General features: G+C 41.3%; 1 protein-coding gene across 1 annotated transcript; it reads right to left on the reverse strand.

Annotated features, from left to right (window-relative positions):
• Positions 1-9,635: 9,635 nt before the first annotated feature.
• On the reverse strand, positions 9,636-16,996 carry LOC149444758 (putative potassium channel regulatory protein). The gene is made up of 2 exons (XM_089654552.1): positions 16,308-16,996; positions 9,636-12,233 (listed from the first exon to the last, which is right to left on the reverse strand). The coding sequence occupies exons 1-2, from the start codon at positions 16,886-16,888 to the stop codon at positions 11,981-11,983; spliced, it is 834 nt and encodes a 277-aa protein (XP_089510678.1). The 5' UTR covers positions 16,889-16,996; the 3' UTR covers positions 9,636-11,980.
• Between the last annotated feature and the right edge of the window lie 386 nt (positions 16,997-17,382).

The following is a 17,382-nucleotide window of genomic DNA, read 5'->3' on the forward strand; positions in this document are numbered from 1 at the left end:
CAAAAAGGTTAAGAACCACTGTACTATATAAAACAAAGTGGTTCATTGAGCTTCAGCCTGCTATATAACAGATTTTGCTTCACAAGTCAAATTTACAATCTACACTTGCCAGCTACATTGATGCTTACCCACTTCTTGTTTTCAGGAGGTGCTGTCTGGCAGAAACACTGTTGCCAATACAAACCTGCAGTGACCCATTAATACTACAGAAGCCTCAGTGAAAAGGTTATCTGTGCTTTAAGCATGAAACTATATTCCTTATATTGTCACTCCGTTCTGTACATTGTATAGTCGCTGTCTGCCATTATTTTGTGGAATGCCCGGTGATTGTAAGTTAAATAAATTAAAAGGTGTAAGCAAGACATTTTGTTTGCTTGCATATTCTGAGTCTCTGAAGTCCTGGCTGTTGATCCCTAGTCTATTTTTGCTGCAGCAGGTGTTTAATACAGTGGAATTTACTGTACATTGCACAGTATTCTTGTTCCAGATATGAAAATTTAAAAAATATTGAAGCCACAGGCATCCTGGCTACTAGCCTTGTTGACAATGGCAGCTTACACATTTCTCTCAGCATGGAATTTTCTTAAAGTGAACCTGACACCTGTAGTAAGGATATGCTGGATGAGCAACAGGAATCCAAAGGTGCTTATGGGTCCATTTTAATGAGACACTATGATCAAGAATTACTTTTTAGGGCTGCATACATAAATGTGTAGAATTCACTGAACAGCAGAGCTGAAATACCAAAAAACAGCAGAGCATTCTGGCTGTAAAAAGGATCTTATCTCAGTTGTCAGCATCTAGTTTACCACTTGCCCTCCAGAGGATTTACCCTCCCCCCTTCCTGACCAGGCCATTTTTTGCGTTACTTTGACATTTGCGCTGTCATGCAACACTACACCCAAATTAAATATACGTCCCTTTTTCCCCACAAATAGAGCTTTCTATTGGTGGTATTTGATCACCTGTGTGTCTTTTGTCTTTTTTTGTTTATAGCGCAAAAAATAAAACCATTTTGGGGAAAAAAAAAAAACAATATTCTTGACGTTTTGCTATTAACCACTTGGTAACCGCGCTATAGCCGAATGACGGCTACAGCATGGTTACCCAGTTCTGGGAAGGTGTCATATGACATCCTCCCAGAACACGCCCTTCCATGCACTCCCAGTGATCTCCGTGATCGCTGTGTCCTATTATATACAGCTGATCACATGATGAGGTAAAAGGCCAATCACAACAGCCTTTTACCACGTGATCAGTTGTGTCCAATCACACAGCAGATCACGGATTAAATACAGTTGCCGGTTATCGGCAGTACTTTCCTTACGCTGTCACAGCGGGAGGAAAGCACTGCCAATAACCGGCAGCTGTCACAGGAGTTTGGCACTGATCCATCAGGGCACTGATGATCAGTGCCATTAGTCAGGGCTGTCAGTCAGTGTCGCCCAGTAGTGCTGCCTATCAGTGAGCATCATTGCTGCATATCAGTGCCTCATCAATGCCCACCAGTGCTGCCACATCAGTGCAGCCTATAGAGAAATGACTGCCGGCGTGACATACATCATATGACATCCTCCCCACAACACGCCATGGGTCACGCGATCTGTCACTCACTGTGACACAACGTATGAGAGATCACTACTGGGCCGCCGCTGGTACCTTGTGATCTCTGTGACCAGTCACAACAGAGCACATGACAATTGTACACAATGGATGGCTTTCATTTATGTCATCCCTTGTGTACATTTGTGTTGCTCTCTGTGATTGGTCTGTGATCACATGGTACAGACTATGGTAACACTGTATTGCTCTGGACACAGTAGGGGGGAGAAAAGTCATATATATATAGTTATTTATTTTTATTCTTTTTAAATACTGTCACCAATCAGTGTCCCTGCTCAATGACACAAAAAAAACGCTGTGCTAACTCTGTACTGCACTGGTGATAGCATGTTTTAAATTAAAAAAAAAAAAACCTGTGACTTTTTTTTATTCATTTTCCAAAAAATTGTAACAAAAGAAATTACAATTTCCAAAAATGTGCCATGCTTGTTAACATTTTAAGGTTTAAATAATAAAATTTGACATTTCAGTGAAGGAATGAAGCAAGATACAGAATACTAGGATGGATCCAATGCACTTCACAGTGATTTCTGCAGACCGGTGTTTTCTTAAGCTTTTTCCAGGCAAGGCACCCTCTAAAATTATGCACAATCTCAAGGCACCCCGTTCTAAAATGTAGTACTGAAACAACTAATCAACATAATACTGTAAATTATAAAATAGTAGTCAACTATTTTCATTATTGATTAGATTTGACTGTATACACACATACCTCCAACCTTTTGAGTTTTACTCTGTAAAAACATAAGTCAGCAGCTACAAAAACTGTAGCTGCTGACTTAAAAAACAGCCACTCACCTATCCCACGGTGCCCCCACCGTAGCTTGTTTCACAGACCGTCCTGTATTACAGGCATCAGCATCCAGTGTGGGTACCTGGCTGTGACAGCTTGTGGCTTCACAGCCGGGTGCCCCCCTGCGCATGCGTGAGTAGCGCTGTGCTTCCTGAATGGCCCCGTCGTCTTCTGGAACCTGTCACATGTCCCATGAGACTACAGGGCGGGAAGGTAGGACAACTTTTGCTTCCGATTGCCTAGGAGATCGCAGTGGGAGTGGGTACCTGTCAATTTTGGGTACCCGCTCCCCAAAGGTGCCAATCCTTAATGGGGAGAGGGGGACCAATCTTTAAAGCAGAACTTACCCTTTTGGGTGAAACTCTGCTTTAAGAACGAGGGACATTTAAGGGAGGAAGTGACCTGAGGCGTGCGTAGCGAGCAATGGCAAAAATGGGGCGTGGTTAAACAAAACCTGGGCTTCCTTTTAGCTGTAAAATATGCTTTGAATGTTGTGTCACAAGCAAGAGTTTCACGGACACAAACCCCAGCACAATCATTAAAAATAAAGAATAAAAAAATAAAAATATTTTAATTTAGCCGTGTGTTTCTTGTTACTGCCATAACCTACCACCACAGAACAACCTAAAATAAATTTTTTAGCTCTTGACGATCGCAGCGATACCATATATGTGTATGTTATTTGTTGTTTGTACCCATAGTACAGCTCAGAAACAATAGTGCACATTTTGTTTTGTGGGGGTTTTTTTGGTGGGTGGGGTTTACCTAAAACACACTGACACTAATGTTTGACCCTGACCTTGACCCAAACACTAACCCTGGCACTGGACTACATCAAACCTTGATCTAGGTATTTTTTCTTTATTTTTTTCTCTTTTTTTTTTAATATTTATTTATCTGTTTTTTTTAACAAACCTTTTTCCTGTATGCAAGGAGTTAGAGAGATACAATGTATTCTCTACTCCATTCATAGAGGAAAAAAAAAGAACAAGGGGGCGGGCTATACAGTGACTGATCACTGTGATAGCCAATCAAGGGCTATCACAGCGATCATGTGACCTGGAATTGGGAGTCCCGGGTCCCGATTGTTAGAACGGGACCTGGGGCTCTTAGGGACACCCCAGCGTGCTCCCAGCAGAAAGACAGGTATATACAGTTGCAAGAAAAACTATGTGAACCCCTTGGGGTTACATGGAGTTTTGCATGAATTGGGCATAAAATGTGCTCTGAACGTCATCTAAGTCACAACAATAGAAGAACACAGTCTGCTGAACATAATACTACACAAACATTAGATGTTGCCATGGTTTAATTGCACATAACATGTAAACATTCACAGTGCAGGGAGGAAAAAGTATGTGAGGCCCTAGCTTAATGACTTCTCCCAGAGCTAATTGGAGCCAGCCTTGGGGTGAGCCAACCTTGACTCCAATCAGTGTGATGATATTGGATGTGTCGCTGACAGCTGTCCTGCCCTTAAAAAATACACACCTGTTTTGGGTTTACTGGTTTCAAGAAGCACTGTCTGATGTGAACCATGCCTTGCAGAAAAGACCTCTCAGAAGACCTACGATCAAGAATTGTTGACTTGCATGAAGCTGGAAAGGGTTACAAAAGTATCTCCAAAAGCCATGATGTTCATGTGTCCACGGTAAGACAGACTGTCTACAAATGGAGAAAGTTTAGCACTGTTGCTACTCTCCCTAGGCGTGGTCGTCCTGTAAAAATGACTGCAAGAGCACAGCGCAGAATGCTGCATGAGGTAAAGAAGAATCCCAGAGTGTCAGCTAAAGACCTACAGAAATCTCTGGCACATGCTAACATTTTTGTTGACACATCTACAATAAGGAAAACATTAAACAAGAATGGAGTACATGGGAGGACACCACGGAGGAAGCCATTGCTGTCCAAAAAGAATATTGCAGCACGTTTGAAGTTTGCAAAAGAGCACCTGGATGTTCCACAGCACTACTGGCAAAATATACTGTGGACAGATGAAACCAAGATTGAGTTGTTTGGGAAGAACACACAAAACTATTGGGGAGAAAAAAAGGCACAGCACACCAACATCAAAACCTCATCCCCACTGTAAAACATGGCGGAAGGAGCATCATGGTTTGGGGCTGCTTTGCTGCCTCAGGGCCCGGACGGATTGTTGTCATTGATGGGAAAATGAATTGCAGAGTTTATCAAGACATTTTGCAGGAAAGCGTACGACCATCTGTCCGCCAACTGAAGCTCCGCAGAGGATGGGTGATGCAACAGGACAATGACCCAAAGCATACAAGTAATTCAACAAAACAATGGCTGCAACAGCACAGAATACGCCTTCTGGAGTGGCCCAGTCAGAGTCCTGACCTCAACCCGATTGAAATGCTGTGGCATGACCTTAAGAGAGCGATTCACACCAGACATCCCAAGAATATTGCTACACTGAAACAGTTATGTAAAGAGGAGTGGTCCAAAATGACTCCAGATCGTTGTGCAGGTCTGATCTGCAACTACAGGAAACCTTTGGTTGAGGTTATTGCTGCCAAAGGAGGGTCAACCAGTTATTAAGTTCAAAGGTTCACCTACTTTTTCCTCCCTGCACTGTGAATGTTTACATGTTATGTGCAATTAAACCATGGCAACATCTAATGTTTGTGTAGTATTATGTTCAGCAGACTGTGTTCTTCTATTGTTGTGACTTAGATGACGTTCAGAGCACATTTTATGCCCAATTCATGCAAAACTCCACGTAATCCCAAGGGGTTCACATACTTTTTCTTGCAACTGTATAATATAAATAAAAAAGCCCAGTTCTGTGAGGCCGCATATTTGTGTGACGACAGTGTGAAGGGGTTAAGGCACTGCTATTAAATTTAAATGTTTACCAGTATTGTGCATTATATTTAAGAATTATTATATCCATGCAAAAAAGCTTCAGTCATTATAGTCCATACACACTGGCTTTAAAAAATGCCAATGCTCTTGCAGAAAAAAAAAACATTTTGAGTGTATATTGTTCTTTTCTGATAGAAGGAACACTCTCAAAAACATTTTTTTCTGCCTATAAATGCTGAACTTACAAATATGCCTCTAAACGACCTAATGTGCGTGGACACATAGGATAACATTAGTTGCTTCAACAGTCAAAACACTACAGTAAACTCCTCTATGAGCAGTGTTTTTTTTAAGCCAGTGTGCATAAAGTCATCTTACTACTTATAAATATCATATAAAAAGATTTATGACCCCCCCCCCATGTAGCTACATGGCTCACTCCCAGTTAAAATAGCCTGTATGTTCTTCTTCTGGATATATTTATTATATACAGTGCCTTGAAAAAGTATTCATACCCCTTGAAATTTTCCATTTTGTCATGTTACAACCAAAAACGTAAATGTATTTTATTGGTATTTTATGTGATAGACCAACACAAAGTGACACATAATTGTGAAGTTGAAGGATAATGATAAATGGGTTTCAACGTTTTTTACAAATATCTGAAAAGTGTGGGGTGCATTTGTATTCAGCCCCCCTGAGTTAGTTTGTAAAACCACCTTCTGCTGCAATTCCAGCTGCAAGTCATTTTGGGGATGTCTCTACCAGCTTTCCACATCTAGAGAGCAAAATTTTTGCCCATTCTTCTTTGCAAAATAGCTCAGGCTCTGTCAGATTGGATAGACATCTGTGAACAGCAATTTTTATGTCTTGCCACAGATTCCCAATTGGATTTAGGACAATTCTAACATATGAATATGTTTTGGTCTAAACCATTCCATTGTAGCTCTGGCTGTATGTTTAGGGTCGTTGTCCTGCTGGAATGTGAACCTCCTCCCCAGTATCAAGTCTTTTGTAGACTCTAGCAGGTTTTCTTCTACAATTGCCCTGTATTTTGCTCCATCCATCTTTCCATCAACTCTGACCAGCTTCCCTGTCTCTGCTGAAGAAAAGCATCCCCACAACATGATGCTGCCACCACCATGTTTCACGGTGGGGGTGATGTGAAGTTAATTTTCCGCCCCACGTAGCATTTTGCTTTTAGGCCAAAAAGTAAAATTTTGGTCTCATCTGACCAGAGCACCTTCTTCCACATGTTTGCTGTATCCCCCACATGGCTTCTCGCAAACCACCAACGGGACTTCTTATGGCTTTCTTTCAACAATGGCTTTCTTCTTGCCACTCTTCCATAAAGGCCAGATTTGTGGAGTGCATGACTAATGGTTGTCCTGTGGACAGATTCTCCCACCTGAGCTGTGGATCTCTGCAGCTCCTCCAGAGTTACCATGGACCTCTTGGCTGCTTCTCTGATTAATGCTCTCCTTGCCTGGCCTGTCAGTTTAGGTGGATGGCCATGTCTTGGTAGGTTTGCATTTGTTACATACTCTTTTCATTTTCAGATAATAGATTGAACAGTGCTCCGTGACATGTTCAAAGCTTGGCATATATATATATTTTTTTATAACCTATCCTTACTTTATTCGCTGCTACAGGGCGGCAGGGCTGCACAAAATCGTGTGTATATATACGTGATTTTGCATTTACAGTAGGGGGTGCACGTACGCCCTACTTGCGCCACCTCTGCTGTCAATCACTGGGTCCCGGCCGGTGATTCCCCACCGGCGATCGCTGGGTATCACTGACGGGAGAGAGCTATATGTAAACAATATAGATACCTCCCCTGTCAGCTCCTGCACATTGCTTTGTATGGCTCTGCATAGCAGAGCCATACAAAGCAATGTGCTTATACAGTGAAAGAGACACACAGCACACAGTTAACCCTTTGATTGCCCCACATGTTAACCCCTTCCTGCCCAGTGTGATTAGTACAGTGTCAGTGCTTTTTATTAGCACTGATCACTGTATTAGTGTCACTGGGGATGTCAGTGACAGTTCCCCCCCAGTGTCAAGAATGCCCGCCGCAGTCCTGCTATAAGTCACTGATCGCCGCCATTACTGGTATAACAAAAAAAAAATTCCAGTATATGTACCGTCATTTGTAGACATAACTTTCACGTAAACCAATTAATTTGCACGTATTGGGATTTTTATTTTTAGAAAAGACGTAGCAGAATACAGTTTGGGCTAGATTTATGACGAAATTTGATTTTTTTAAAATTTTATTTACTGGACATGTTTAATAGCAAAAAGTAAAAAATATAGTTTTTTTTTTCTCAAACTTGGCGGTCTTTTTTTATAGCGCAAAAGTAAAAAAATGCATAGGTGATCAAATACCACAGAAAGAAAGCTCAATTTGTGGGAAAAAAGGACATAAATTGCATTTGGGTGCAGTGTTGCATGACCGCGCAAGTGTCAGTTAAAGTAACACAGTGCCATATCGCAAAAAATCGGTCTGTCAGGAAGGGGGTAAATCCTCTGGAGGCCAAGTGGTTAAACGTCTCTACAACTTTATCCCTGACCTGTCTGGTGTGTTCCTTGGCCTTCATGATGCTGTTTGTTCACTAGTGTTCTCTAACAAACGTCTGAGAGCTTCACAGAACAGCCACATTTATACTGAGATTAAATTACACACAGGTGGAATTTATTTACTAATTAGGTGACTTCTGAAGGCAATTGTTCCACTTGATTTTAATTAGAGGTATCAGGGTTACCCTAGGTTCACACCTAAGCGGTTTCTACAGTGTTTTGCAAAAACGTACTACAGTCCATTTAACATAATATGTGAGATCTTGCGAGCTACTATGGTGTCAGAAATGGTGTTTTGACAAATATAAAGGGTGCTGTGAAATAATATTGATTAAATTACAACAGCAGATCACCTACACATCACACATACCCAAACGAATGTGTCATACTAAGCCAAAAAAAATATATAATAGTGTCGCGCTCCACTAACAAGTAATTAAGTGTATAATATATAATTACAAAAGAAATTTGTCAAAAACAATATCAGTATTCCAAAATGAAGTGTCCAAAACCAATATTCCAAGATTAAGTGTCCATATATGATCTGTGATCTCACACTCTTTCCAGTGATGTGGACAAAAATGAATAGCGGTGAATTGAGCCATTGAGTCATTTTTGTCCACATCACTGGAAAGAGTGTGAAATCACGGATCATACATGGACACTTAATCTTGGAATATTGGTTTTGGACACTTCATTTTGGAATACTGATATTGTTTTTGACAAATTTCTTTTGTAATTATATATTATGCACTTAATTACTTGTCAGTGGAGCGCGACACTATAATATTTATATTTTTTCAGTCCATTTAACATGATTTCCTATGGGACATGTTCACATCTCTGCGTTTTCGCCCGGTACATTTTTTGGAAAGGGTCAGGGACTTTTCAACTCAAAAAGTTGCATTTTTGGTTCTTTAGACTTCAATGGAAATGCTGCAGAAAAGCATGTAATGCGTTTTTTGATACATTTTGTATTTAAAAAAAAAAAAACACTGCAGGAACGGATCAAACTGTGTAGGCATGAACCTAGCCTAAAGGGGGCTGAATACAAATGCACACCACACTTTTCAGATATTTATTTGTAAGAAATTTTGAAAACCAGTTATCATTTTCCTTCTACTTCACAAATTTGGGCAGCACAGTGGCTTAATGGTTATTTCTTCCACCTGGCAGTACTAGGATCAATGGTTCAAATCCCAACCACACCACCACCTGCCTGGAGTTTGCATGTTCTCCCTGTGCTTGCATGGGTTTCCTCTGGGTACTCCAGTTTCCTCCCACACTCCAAAAGACATGCTGGTAAGTTTATTGGCTCCTGTCTAAATTGTCCCTAATATGTGTTTGTATGAATGTGAGTTAGGGACCTTAGACTGTACACTCCTTGAGGGTTAGGGACTGATGTGAATGTACAATATATATATGTAAAGTGCTGCATAAATTGACAGCACTATATAAGTACCTGAAATAAAATGGGCCAATAACAATAAACATAAATGTATTTTATATGATAGAACATGACAAAATGTGGAACATTTAAAGGGGTATGAATACTTTTTCAAAGCACTGTATGTCTTTAGATCAGAATGCATCAGGAATCCTGCTAGATGTGCATTCTGCTTTCTGTAGCCTCCCTAGCGGTCTGATTATGTCACTATTTCTGTGCTCAAAGCGGTACATTTTTTTGCATGGAAATATGTAGTTTTTTTTTATTGTAGGCCTATAATTTTTAGGAATAATTCACTGAAATCTGTCTGAACAAGAGTCTAGTAAACATCCCGGGTATGATAAAATTTGAAACACGAAATCATAAATTATAATTTAATAAATAATAATAAAAAATAATATAATATATTTAATTCAATAATATAATCAAACCAAAAACACTGAAATTTGAAATATAGCCCCAAGTTCGCACATCACTGAGCAAAGTCGCAAAATTGTTTTCAGTGTCTGATGACGAATTTCCCCACGAATCATTATCACTCAATTCTGCAAGTAGTTCTGATTTACTATCGCTGTTCTCTAGCTGATCTAAAACCGCTTTTGACCTAAAGGGACGCTTTTTGGATGCCATGGACGTTTCTCAGTTTCCAGGCAGAAAGAACAGTAAAAATGCAGGCAGGGCACAGGACAAAGCACTCGGGACAAAATGTATGTGAAATGGTTTGATACAGTAATGTTTTACTATGTGATTTTAGTGTATTTAGTGAATGTCACTTTTTGACATTTTTAAATTTCCCGCCAGTTCCGTCCCCGTACATCCTGACGTCGCAGGGAACAGAACCCGGAAGACAGATGCCGGCATCGGCCGGAGGACATGGCCGGGGACACTGCAGGAGGGACATCGCGGGAGCGAAGGATAAGGTAAGTGCAGAAGAGATCCCTGAGCAACGCTGCAGGGTATTCCCGAGTGTAGCTCGGGGTTGCCGCTTGTGGTGCTGAAACTTTACCCCGAGCTACACATGGGAATACAGCCAGGGAGGTTACTTGTTTTTCTATAATCACATGATATAAAAGGTTGGACTTGGCTAAACCTATGCACGACCTGCCAGATTTGGTGATCCTTTACAACTACATGGGAGCATTGCAGCATAGGAATTGTTATTTCTTGTGTCCCTAATGCCATTGAATCAAACAGATGCCTTTATTCTCAGGCCAGGGATACTTACAGAACAGATGCAGACAGGTTCAAATTAAACAAGGCAAAATTTACACTGGTTTGGGTCTGATCTAAGCTTGGGAAGAGAAAAAGTTATATTTGCAAATTTACATGGTATTCCTGCACAAGCACAGTTCAGACTTGTTCCTCATAATAGATTAAAAAACAAAACCCTCCAGTGACACAGAATAAAACATGTTATGCCTCAGATGCTGTAGTCTGTTATTCTAAAGCCCTGCCACTGACATCTGCTTTGTGGCTTCTTATCACTGCTTTTTGAACACAATAAAACCAGGGGTAGGCAAACCTTGGCACTCCAGCTGTGGTGAAACTACAAATCCCATGCATGCACAGCTCCCAGAGGAACAGGCTTGAAGTCCTGCAATGCTTCATGGGACTTGTAGTTCCACAACTGGAGTGGCAAGGTTGCCTATTTCTGAATTAAAATATAAGGTTAAGTTAAGGCATAAATTTATACTCTTTATTTTATAACATCAGCATTGTAACAACACAAACTAGTTATTCTTGACAATCCAATATAATCTTACGTGAAAAAAATCTGCTTTCATGTTATGAGTTCTGCCTGTCTGCTGGCCATCTCTTTCTGCAACTTCCTAGATTCCCTGCATGCTTTGCAGCTTCTTTTCTACTGTTTTGCTTTCCATTACTAAGGACTACATATCCCATGGTACATTGCTGCCTAAAATAAGTGACTCCTGCATTGATTCCTGAGACTCCCCCTCTCAGCTCCTCTGTAGTTCACAAGGCAGGCTCTGTGAAATGTGTGACACAGCCGTGCCTACTCACAGGGTTTAGTGAATACATGTCACAGAATTCAAGGAAGTAAATGTGTGGGGATCTTCATAAATATGTTTACAAACTTCAAGATCATTCGTTAATAGAAATAAATGAAATACAATGTGAAACTGGATATATAATATACATTTCGACCAGAGATAAGCTTTGATAGATGTTAGGGACAGGTTGATGTGTAATTTCTCAAGCTTGTGTTTGATATGTCAAAATATTTTTCCTTTGCCAGTGCCTTTCACTTGGATGGCTTTAGAGATGGCCAGTGGTGAGTGGGCATGCATTGTGATTAGTATGCATTAGCATGAGTACTTACTGTATGATGAATCTTACAAACAGGTACACACTCAAGGGGAGGGTTGCTCAGAAGCCAGCTAACCTATGATTTTTAGATTATGGAGGTGCCAACACAAGCATGGTAAGAAATATTCGGATAATGTCTGGTACAAATTGAACCTAGGACTTACAAGGTAATCATGCTAACCATTCCACTACCATGAATACTAATCCCAGTGTAAAGGTTGAAAGCGCAGTGTGTAATGCTCGTTCATTGTTACACATGGATAACCCAACCTGTTTTGGAAACAATGCCGCATACTGGAAAAACGAGTGTATTCTTACTGGTGGTTATGTAATGGTCAGTACAAGTGATGTTTCTCCTAATGGGATAAACAGGGTCATCATTTCTTTTTAGTTGACTTGCTCGGTTTCACTTGAATATTGATGTTCTTTTCCTGTTTGTAATCTTCAGCGATGGTGAGGATTTCAGGTCTTTTCTTCCTCTGGAATGTATAACACTCTACCTTCTCCTCCGCTGATACAGCTCTTGTGCTCACCAAGCTAAAGCCCTCTCGCAGCAAGATGTCCAGCAAAAGTCCCAGAACGTTGGTTCCATTCAGTAGTTTCCTCTGATCAGGCTTTATAGACACATACCTGCAGCAATGAGTTAAACAGACTGAAACAATTCAACTTCAAATGATTTTGGTTTCTTATACTACAAAACACAGTAGAGCCTTCTTAAAAAGAGAAGGTATCTACATACCTCATGTTGATTACATCACTTTCCTCATTGCTGTTTTCCCATCACTTATGGACCCAGGTCAGAAGACCAGAACGTAAGGGGAAATCTTTTGAGTTCTATCCATGTTCTATATACACTATATTGCCAAAAGTATGGGGACACCCCTCATTGGATTCAAGTGCTCCAATCACCTCCATGGCCACAGGTGTATAAAATCAAGCACCTAGGCTGCAGACTGCTTCTATAAACATTTGTGAAATAATGGGTCACTCTCAGGAGCTCGGTGAATTCAAGCATGGTATCATGATGGCCAAGCAGCTACATCCAAGCCTTACATCTCCAAGTGCAATGCAAACCATCAGATGCAATGGTGTAAACCACTGGACTCTAGAGCAGTGAAGACGTGTTCTGGGATGTGTTGCCAGGAGAACGGTACTTTGCCTGACTGCATTATGCCAAGTGTAAAGTTTGGTGGAGGAGGGATTATGGTGTGGGGTTGTTTTTCAGGGGTTGAGCTTGGCCCCTTTAAAGGGAACTCTTAAGGTGTCAGCATACCAAGACATTTTGGACAATTGCATGCTCTCAACTTTGTGGGAACAGTTTGGGGATGGCCCCTTCCTGTTCCAACATGACTGCACTAGTGCACAAAGCAAGGTCCATAAAGACATGGATGAGTGAGTTTGGGATGGAGGAACTTGACTGGCCTTCACAGAGTCCTGACCTCAACCTGATAAAACACCTTTGGGATGAATTAGCGTGGAGACTGCTAGCCAGGCCTTCTCATTCAATATCAGTGCCTGTACTCACAAATGCGCTTCTGGTAAGAATGATATGGAAGATTGTGCTGCAGGGCAAGGAGACATGATGACAAGAGAGGAGAGCAGAGTGAAAGAAAGATGAGTTCATCATTTTACAGATTTTGCTTTCACTGTCCAGACTTGTAAGGACTCTTTCACACTTGCAGTGGAGTGCAGTGCCGTATGAGAAGTGATCTTTGTTTGGCTTGCCTTTCAGAGGGCATTTGACAGGCAGTGAGAGGGCCTCACCTCACCACATGGTTTAGTTCTATAATACCATACTACCGTATCAAAATTGTGTGCATTGCAAGCCATTGCTGAGCGGGCCTATTAAACTCATTTGGCCAGTTTTACAGATAGTACAACCTGTCAAATTGCACCCCGAGTTAAAAATTCCAGAGCCGTGGCATCTGTACAGCCTCGTCTGGCTGTATTGGGACAGTTCAAGAGGGCAGCTGCCTGTTTTTACCGCCACATGTTTGAAGGAGCACTAAGGCTCCATTCACATTAGTGATGTGGCAAAGTGAAAACGTGTGATTGCGTTTGGAGGTGCCATTCATTTCAATGGTGGGAAAACGTGCTGCGATTGCAGCAAAAACATCCTGCATTTTCAAGTGCCAAACACGATCGTACGTTTTCACATTGTCTCTTTTCAAATCGCGAACAGAGTTGCGGCGATTCCGCCTGCGATTTGCAATGCCCTAATGTGAATGGAGCCTACGTTTTAGCAGGAAAAAAAACAGGTCTACTCCCCAGCCAGGTAGAGCTGTGCTGTATAGTATAGCTACGTAAAGCTCAGGACTTGGACAAAAATACAAATCCTTTAGCAGACAAAACAGCCGCCATATACAGTATGTATTTCATCTGTGTATTTAGCTGTTTGCCTGGAGTTCTGCTTTAAATCATTGGAGAACACATTATAGTTGTCACATGTTTACAATAAATAATGCTAAATTATAACCTTGTAAAATCTGAAGTCCTTTGTATACTTGTATACGCTAGACCAGGGTTTCTCAACCTGGGTTCCTTGAAGCCCTAGTGTTCCTCCAGAGCTTGCTAGGGGTTCCTTGAGCAATGAGCAATTTCAACCTCTCAGATAATTTTCCACTGACAACATGGGTCTTTTTAGCTATCTGTAAGAGGGTAATTCTTCTCAATGACCAAAAGTGTAAGGAGCATTCTTCCCACTGACAATCTCACTAATGTACCATGAGTTGTAGATATAGTAAGTTTTAACAGGAGTTCCCTGAGACCGGAAAGTTATTTTAAGGGGTCCTCCATGCTGAAAAGGGTCAGAATGGCTCTGCTAGACCTTTTGAATTCATTAACCAGTTGCCGCCCGGCTTATAGCCAGATGGAGGCCGGGCGAACAGCTGGTGCCTCCGGGTGGATGCCATATGGCGTCCTTTCAGGCATACGCAGTGTGCCTGCCCGCAGGGCCACTCTGCGGCGCGATCTGTCACCGGCCGTGTATCTCGGACACGGCCAATGACAGATCTGTGTACCGGCCCCGTTGCCAGTAAAATGTGACTTGCTGTGACCAATCACAGCAGGTCACATGACAGTTGTATACAATGGATGGCTTCCTTTCATGCCATCCATTGTATATAAGTCTGTCTAGTTGTGAATGGTCACAGCGTTCACATGCACAAGCTGGGCCAATCACAGCCCATCTGTGTCATGTGATTAGCTATGGCCAAATCATAGCTAAGCACAAAAAAAACCCTGAACGAATCGATGTCTTTCAGGTAAATGCTTGCTTATAGCAAAGTAATTCTTTGCTATAAGCAAATTGTGTAAATAAAAAAAAAAAAAATACTGATCACTTCCCCAAAGTAGTACAATGTTACTATGGTAGCATTATACTACTTTGGTCATAGTGAAACATGAAAAACAAATCTTAAAAAAAGAGAAAAATTTTAATAAATTAAAACTAATAAAAAAATGTAAAACAATTATCAATTTTTTTTTTCGTACTGTCACCAGTCAGTGTCCCTGATCACCACCATGCCAGTTATATGATGATGCTGTACTGCACTGGTGACAGTATGTAAAAAAATAGTGAAAATAATTTTTTTAATTTTTTTCATTTTCTGAAAAATTATGACAAAAAAATTACAACTTAAAAAAACTCGCCATGCCTGTTATGAAATACATCGGACTGTCTACTTTGCAAAAAGTGGTCATTTGGGGGATATCTGTACTGTTCTGACATTCTTGGACCTCAAGAAATTAGATTGGCTGTCAGTACTTCAGGATTGATCAATATTCAGATCTATACCATAGTTTGTGAACTCTATAACTTTCCTACAAACTAAATAATACATCCTAGTTTGGGTTATTTTCACCAAAGACATGTAGCAGAATGCATCTTGGCCTAAATTTATGAAGAACAATTATTTATTTGCAAACTTTTATAACAGAAACAAAGAAAAACGTGTTTTTTTTTTTAATTTTTGGTTGTTTTTTGTTAATTTAGCAAAAAATTAAAACCCCAGTGGTGATTAAATACCATCAAAAGAAAGCTCTAGTTGTGTGAAGAAAATTATAAAATTTTAGTTTGGGGACAGTGTTGTATGACCGTGCAATTGTCATTCAAAGTGTGAGAGCGCTGAAACCTGAAAAATGGCCTGGGCAGGAAGGGGGTAAAAGTGCCCGGTATAGAAGCTGTTAAAGTGATTCTAAAGGCTTATTTTTTTATTTTTTTTTTTAAGAAAAAATAAGAAACATGTCTATACTTGCCTGCTGTGTGTAGTAGTTTTGCACAGAGCAGCCTGGATCTTCCTCTTCTCGGGTCCCCCATAGGCTCTCCTGGCCCCTCCCTCCTGTTGGGTGCCCCCACAGCAAGCAGCTTGCTATGGTGGCACATGCTGCTCCATGTGTCGATTCACACATGGAGGCACGGCCCTGCCCCCTCTCTCTTCTCATTGGCTCACTGGCTGTGATTGACAGCAGTGGGAGCCAATGGCTCCCACTTCTGTCTCAGCTGATGAGAAAAGGGAGATAGCTGAGACTCCTATGCATATCGCTGGATCGAGAGGGGACTTAGGTGAGTAAGGGGGGGGGGGGGGGTGGCTGGGAGTGATGCTGCACACAGAAGGATTTTTACCTTCATGCATAGAATGCATGAAGATAAACCTTGAGCCTTCAGAACCACTATGAGATACTAACAAATAAACTGCAATTTACCTGGCTCCAAATTGATCTCCTGTTGCGAAGTCTGTTCCACACTGGAAGATAAGGTCATGATGTGAGGGTCTTTGTAGAGGCACAGGAGCAAGAGGTTTCTGGTTGGAAAATGGGAAGTTCCATCCTTGACCTCCGATTGGCTGTTCTACATACATTACAATACGGTCAGCAAGAGCTTCAACTGTACTGCTGCATGAGCAGAAGACACGGAAGAAAGCATGTGTCTCTTGCAGGAGGAACCTTACTTCCAAGATCTCCTGTCTGGGCCGGTAAAAGTTCTCCTGGCCTAGCTGTTCAGCCAGAGCCTGAAGTTGGTAGAACTCTGCTTCCCTCTGAAGTCTTTCATATTCCGAGAAGTCAGAAGGTAAAGTCAAGTGAGAAGTTCTGAGATAGTCCAGTATGTAGCTGAACAAGGAGCCATCCCTGTCTACAAAGAACTGACCGTTTACAAGCCTGAAATCCCGATCGCTGCCATCCAGCATGTGTGCCAGTCTGGATTCTGGGAACCTCTGAAGTGTTGAAGCCAATGTGGTGAACTTCACACCCCCAACATTTAGGGTTACAACGTCTGGATTGCTCATAGCTCACCAACTGTTCAGTCCTGTAGAAGCTGACTCTGACAGACTGTACTAAACAGGAGAAAAGAAAAGCCCTTTTACTTGGCAACAACAACCCAAACACATTGCAGATATGCTGATGTATTTGAGTGTGTGTGGCTTTAGTTGCTTGGAAACGCCCATGACTCTTCCATTCCGAATAGAACTTTGTTGACTGACCTAGTGAGAACGGGAGAAACTACAAGAGTGTGATTGCCAGAGTACAGTATATACTGACGATGACCATGTGACTGCATTCAGACTTAAAGTAGAACTATAGGCAGAACTTTCTTTCCCATTTTGGATAGGGCAAGGGAGGGTTATAAGCCCTGTCAGATATTTTTTCCCCATCTGTGTCCCTTTGTGGCGATTTCACTTCACTTTCTATCCTATAGCCAAACAGGAGATGAGAGGAAATCCCTAAAAATTAGGGGAATTCCTTGGGGACCCCCAGGTCACCAGAACTAGTGTCCCCATTG

This window comes from Staurois parvus, unplaced genomic scaffold (genome assembly GCF_062004578.1).
Source record: "Staurois parvus isolate SC_StPar_1 unplaced genomic scaffold, SC_StPar_1.0 ptg000778l, whole genome shotgun sequence".
Taxonomy (NCBI): Eukaryota; Metazoa; Chordata; class Amphibia; order Anura; family Ranidae; genus Staurois; species Staurois parvus.

Coding starts and splice junctions, on each gene's coding strand:
- LOC149444758 (XM_089654552.1), bottom strand. CDS start 16,888: ATGAGCAATCCAGACGTTGTAACCCTAAATGTTGGGGGTGTGAAGTTC. Junction 12,234..16,307: donor GGAGATCAATTTGGAGCCAG/GTAAATTGCAGT, acceptor TCATTGCTGCAG/GTATGTGTCTATAAAGCCTG.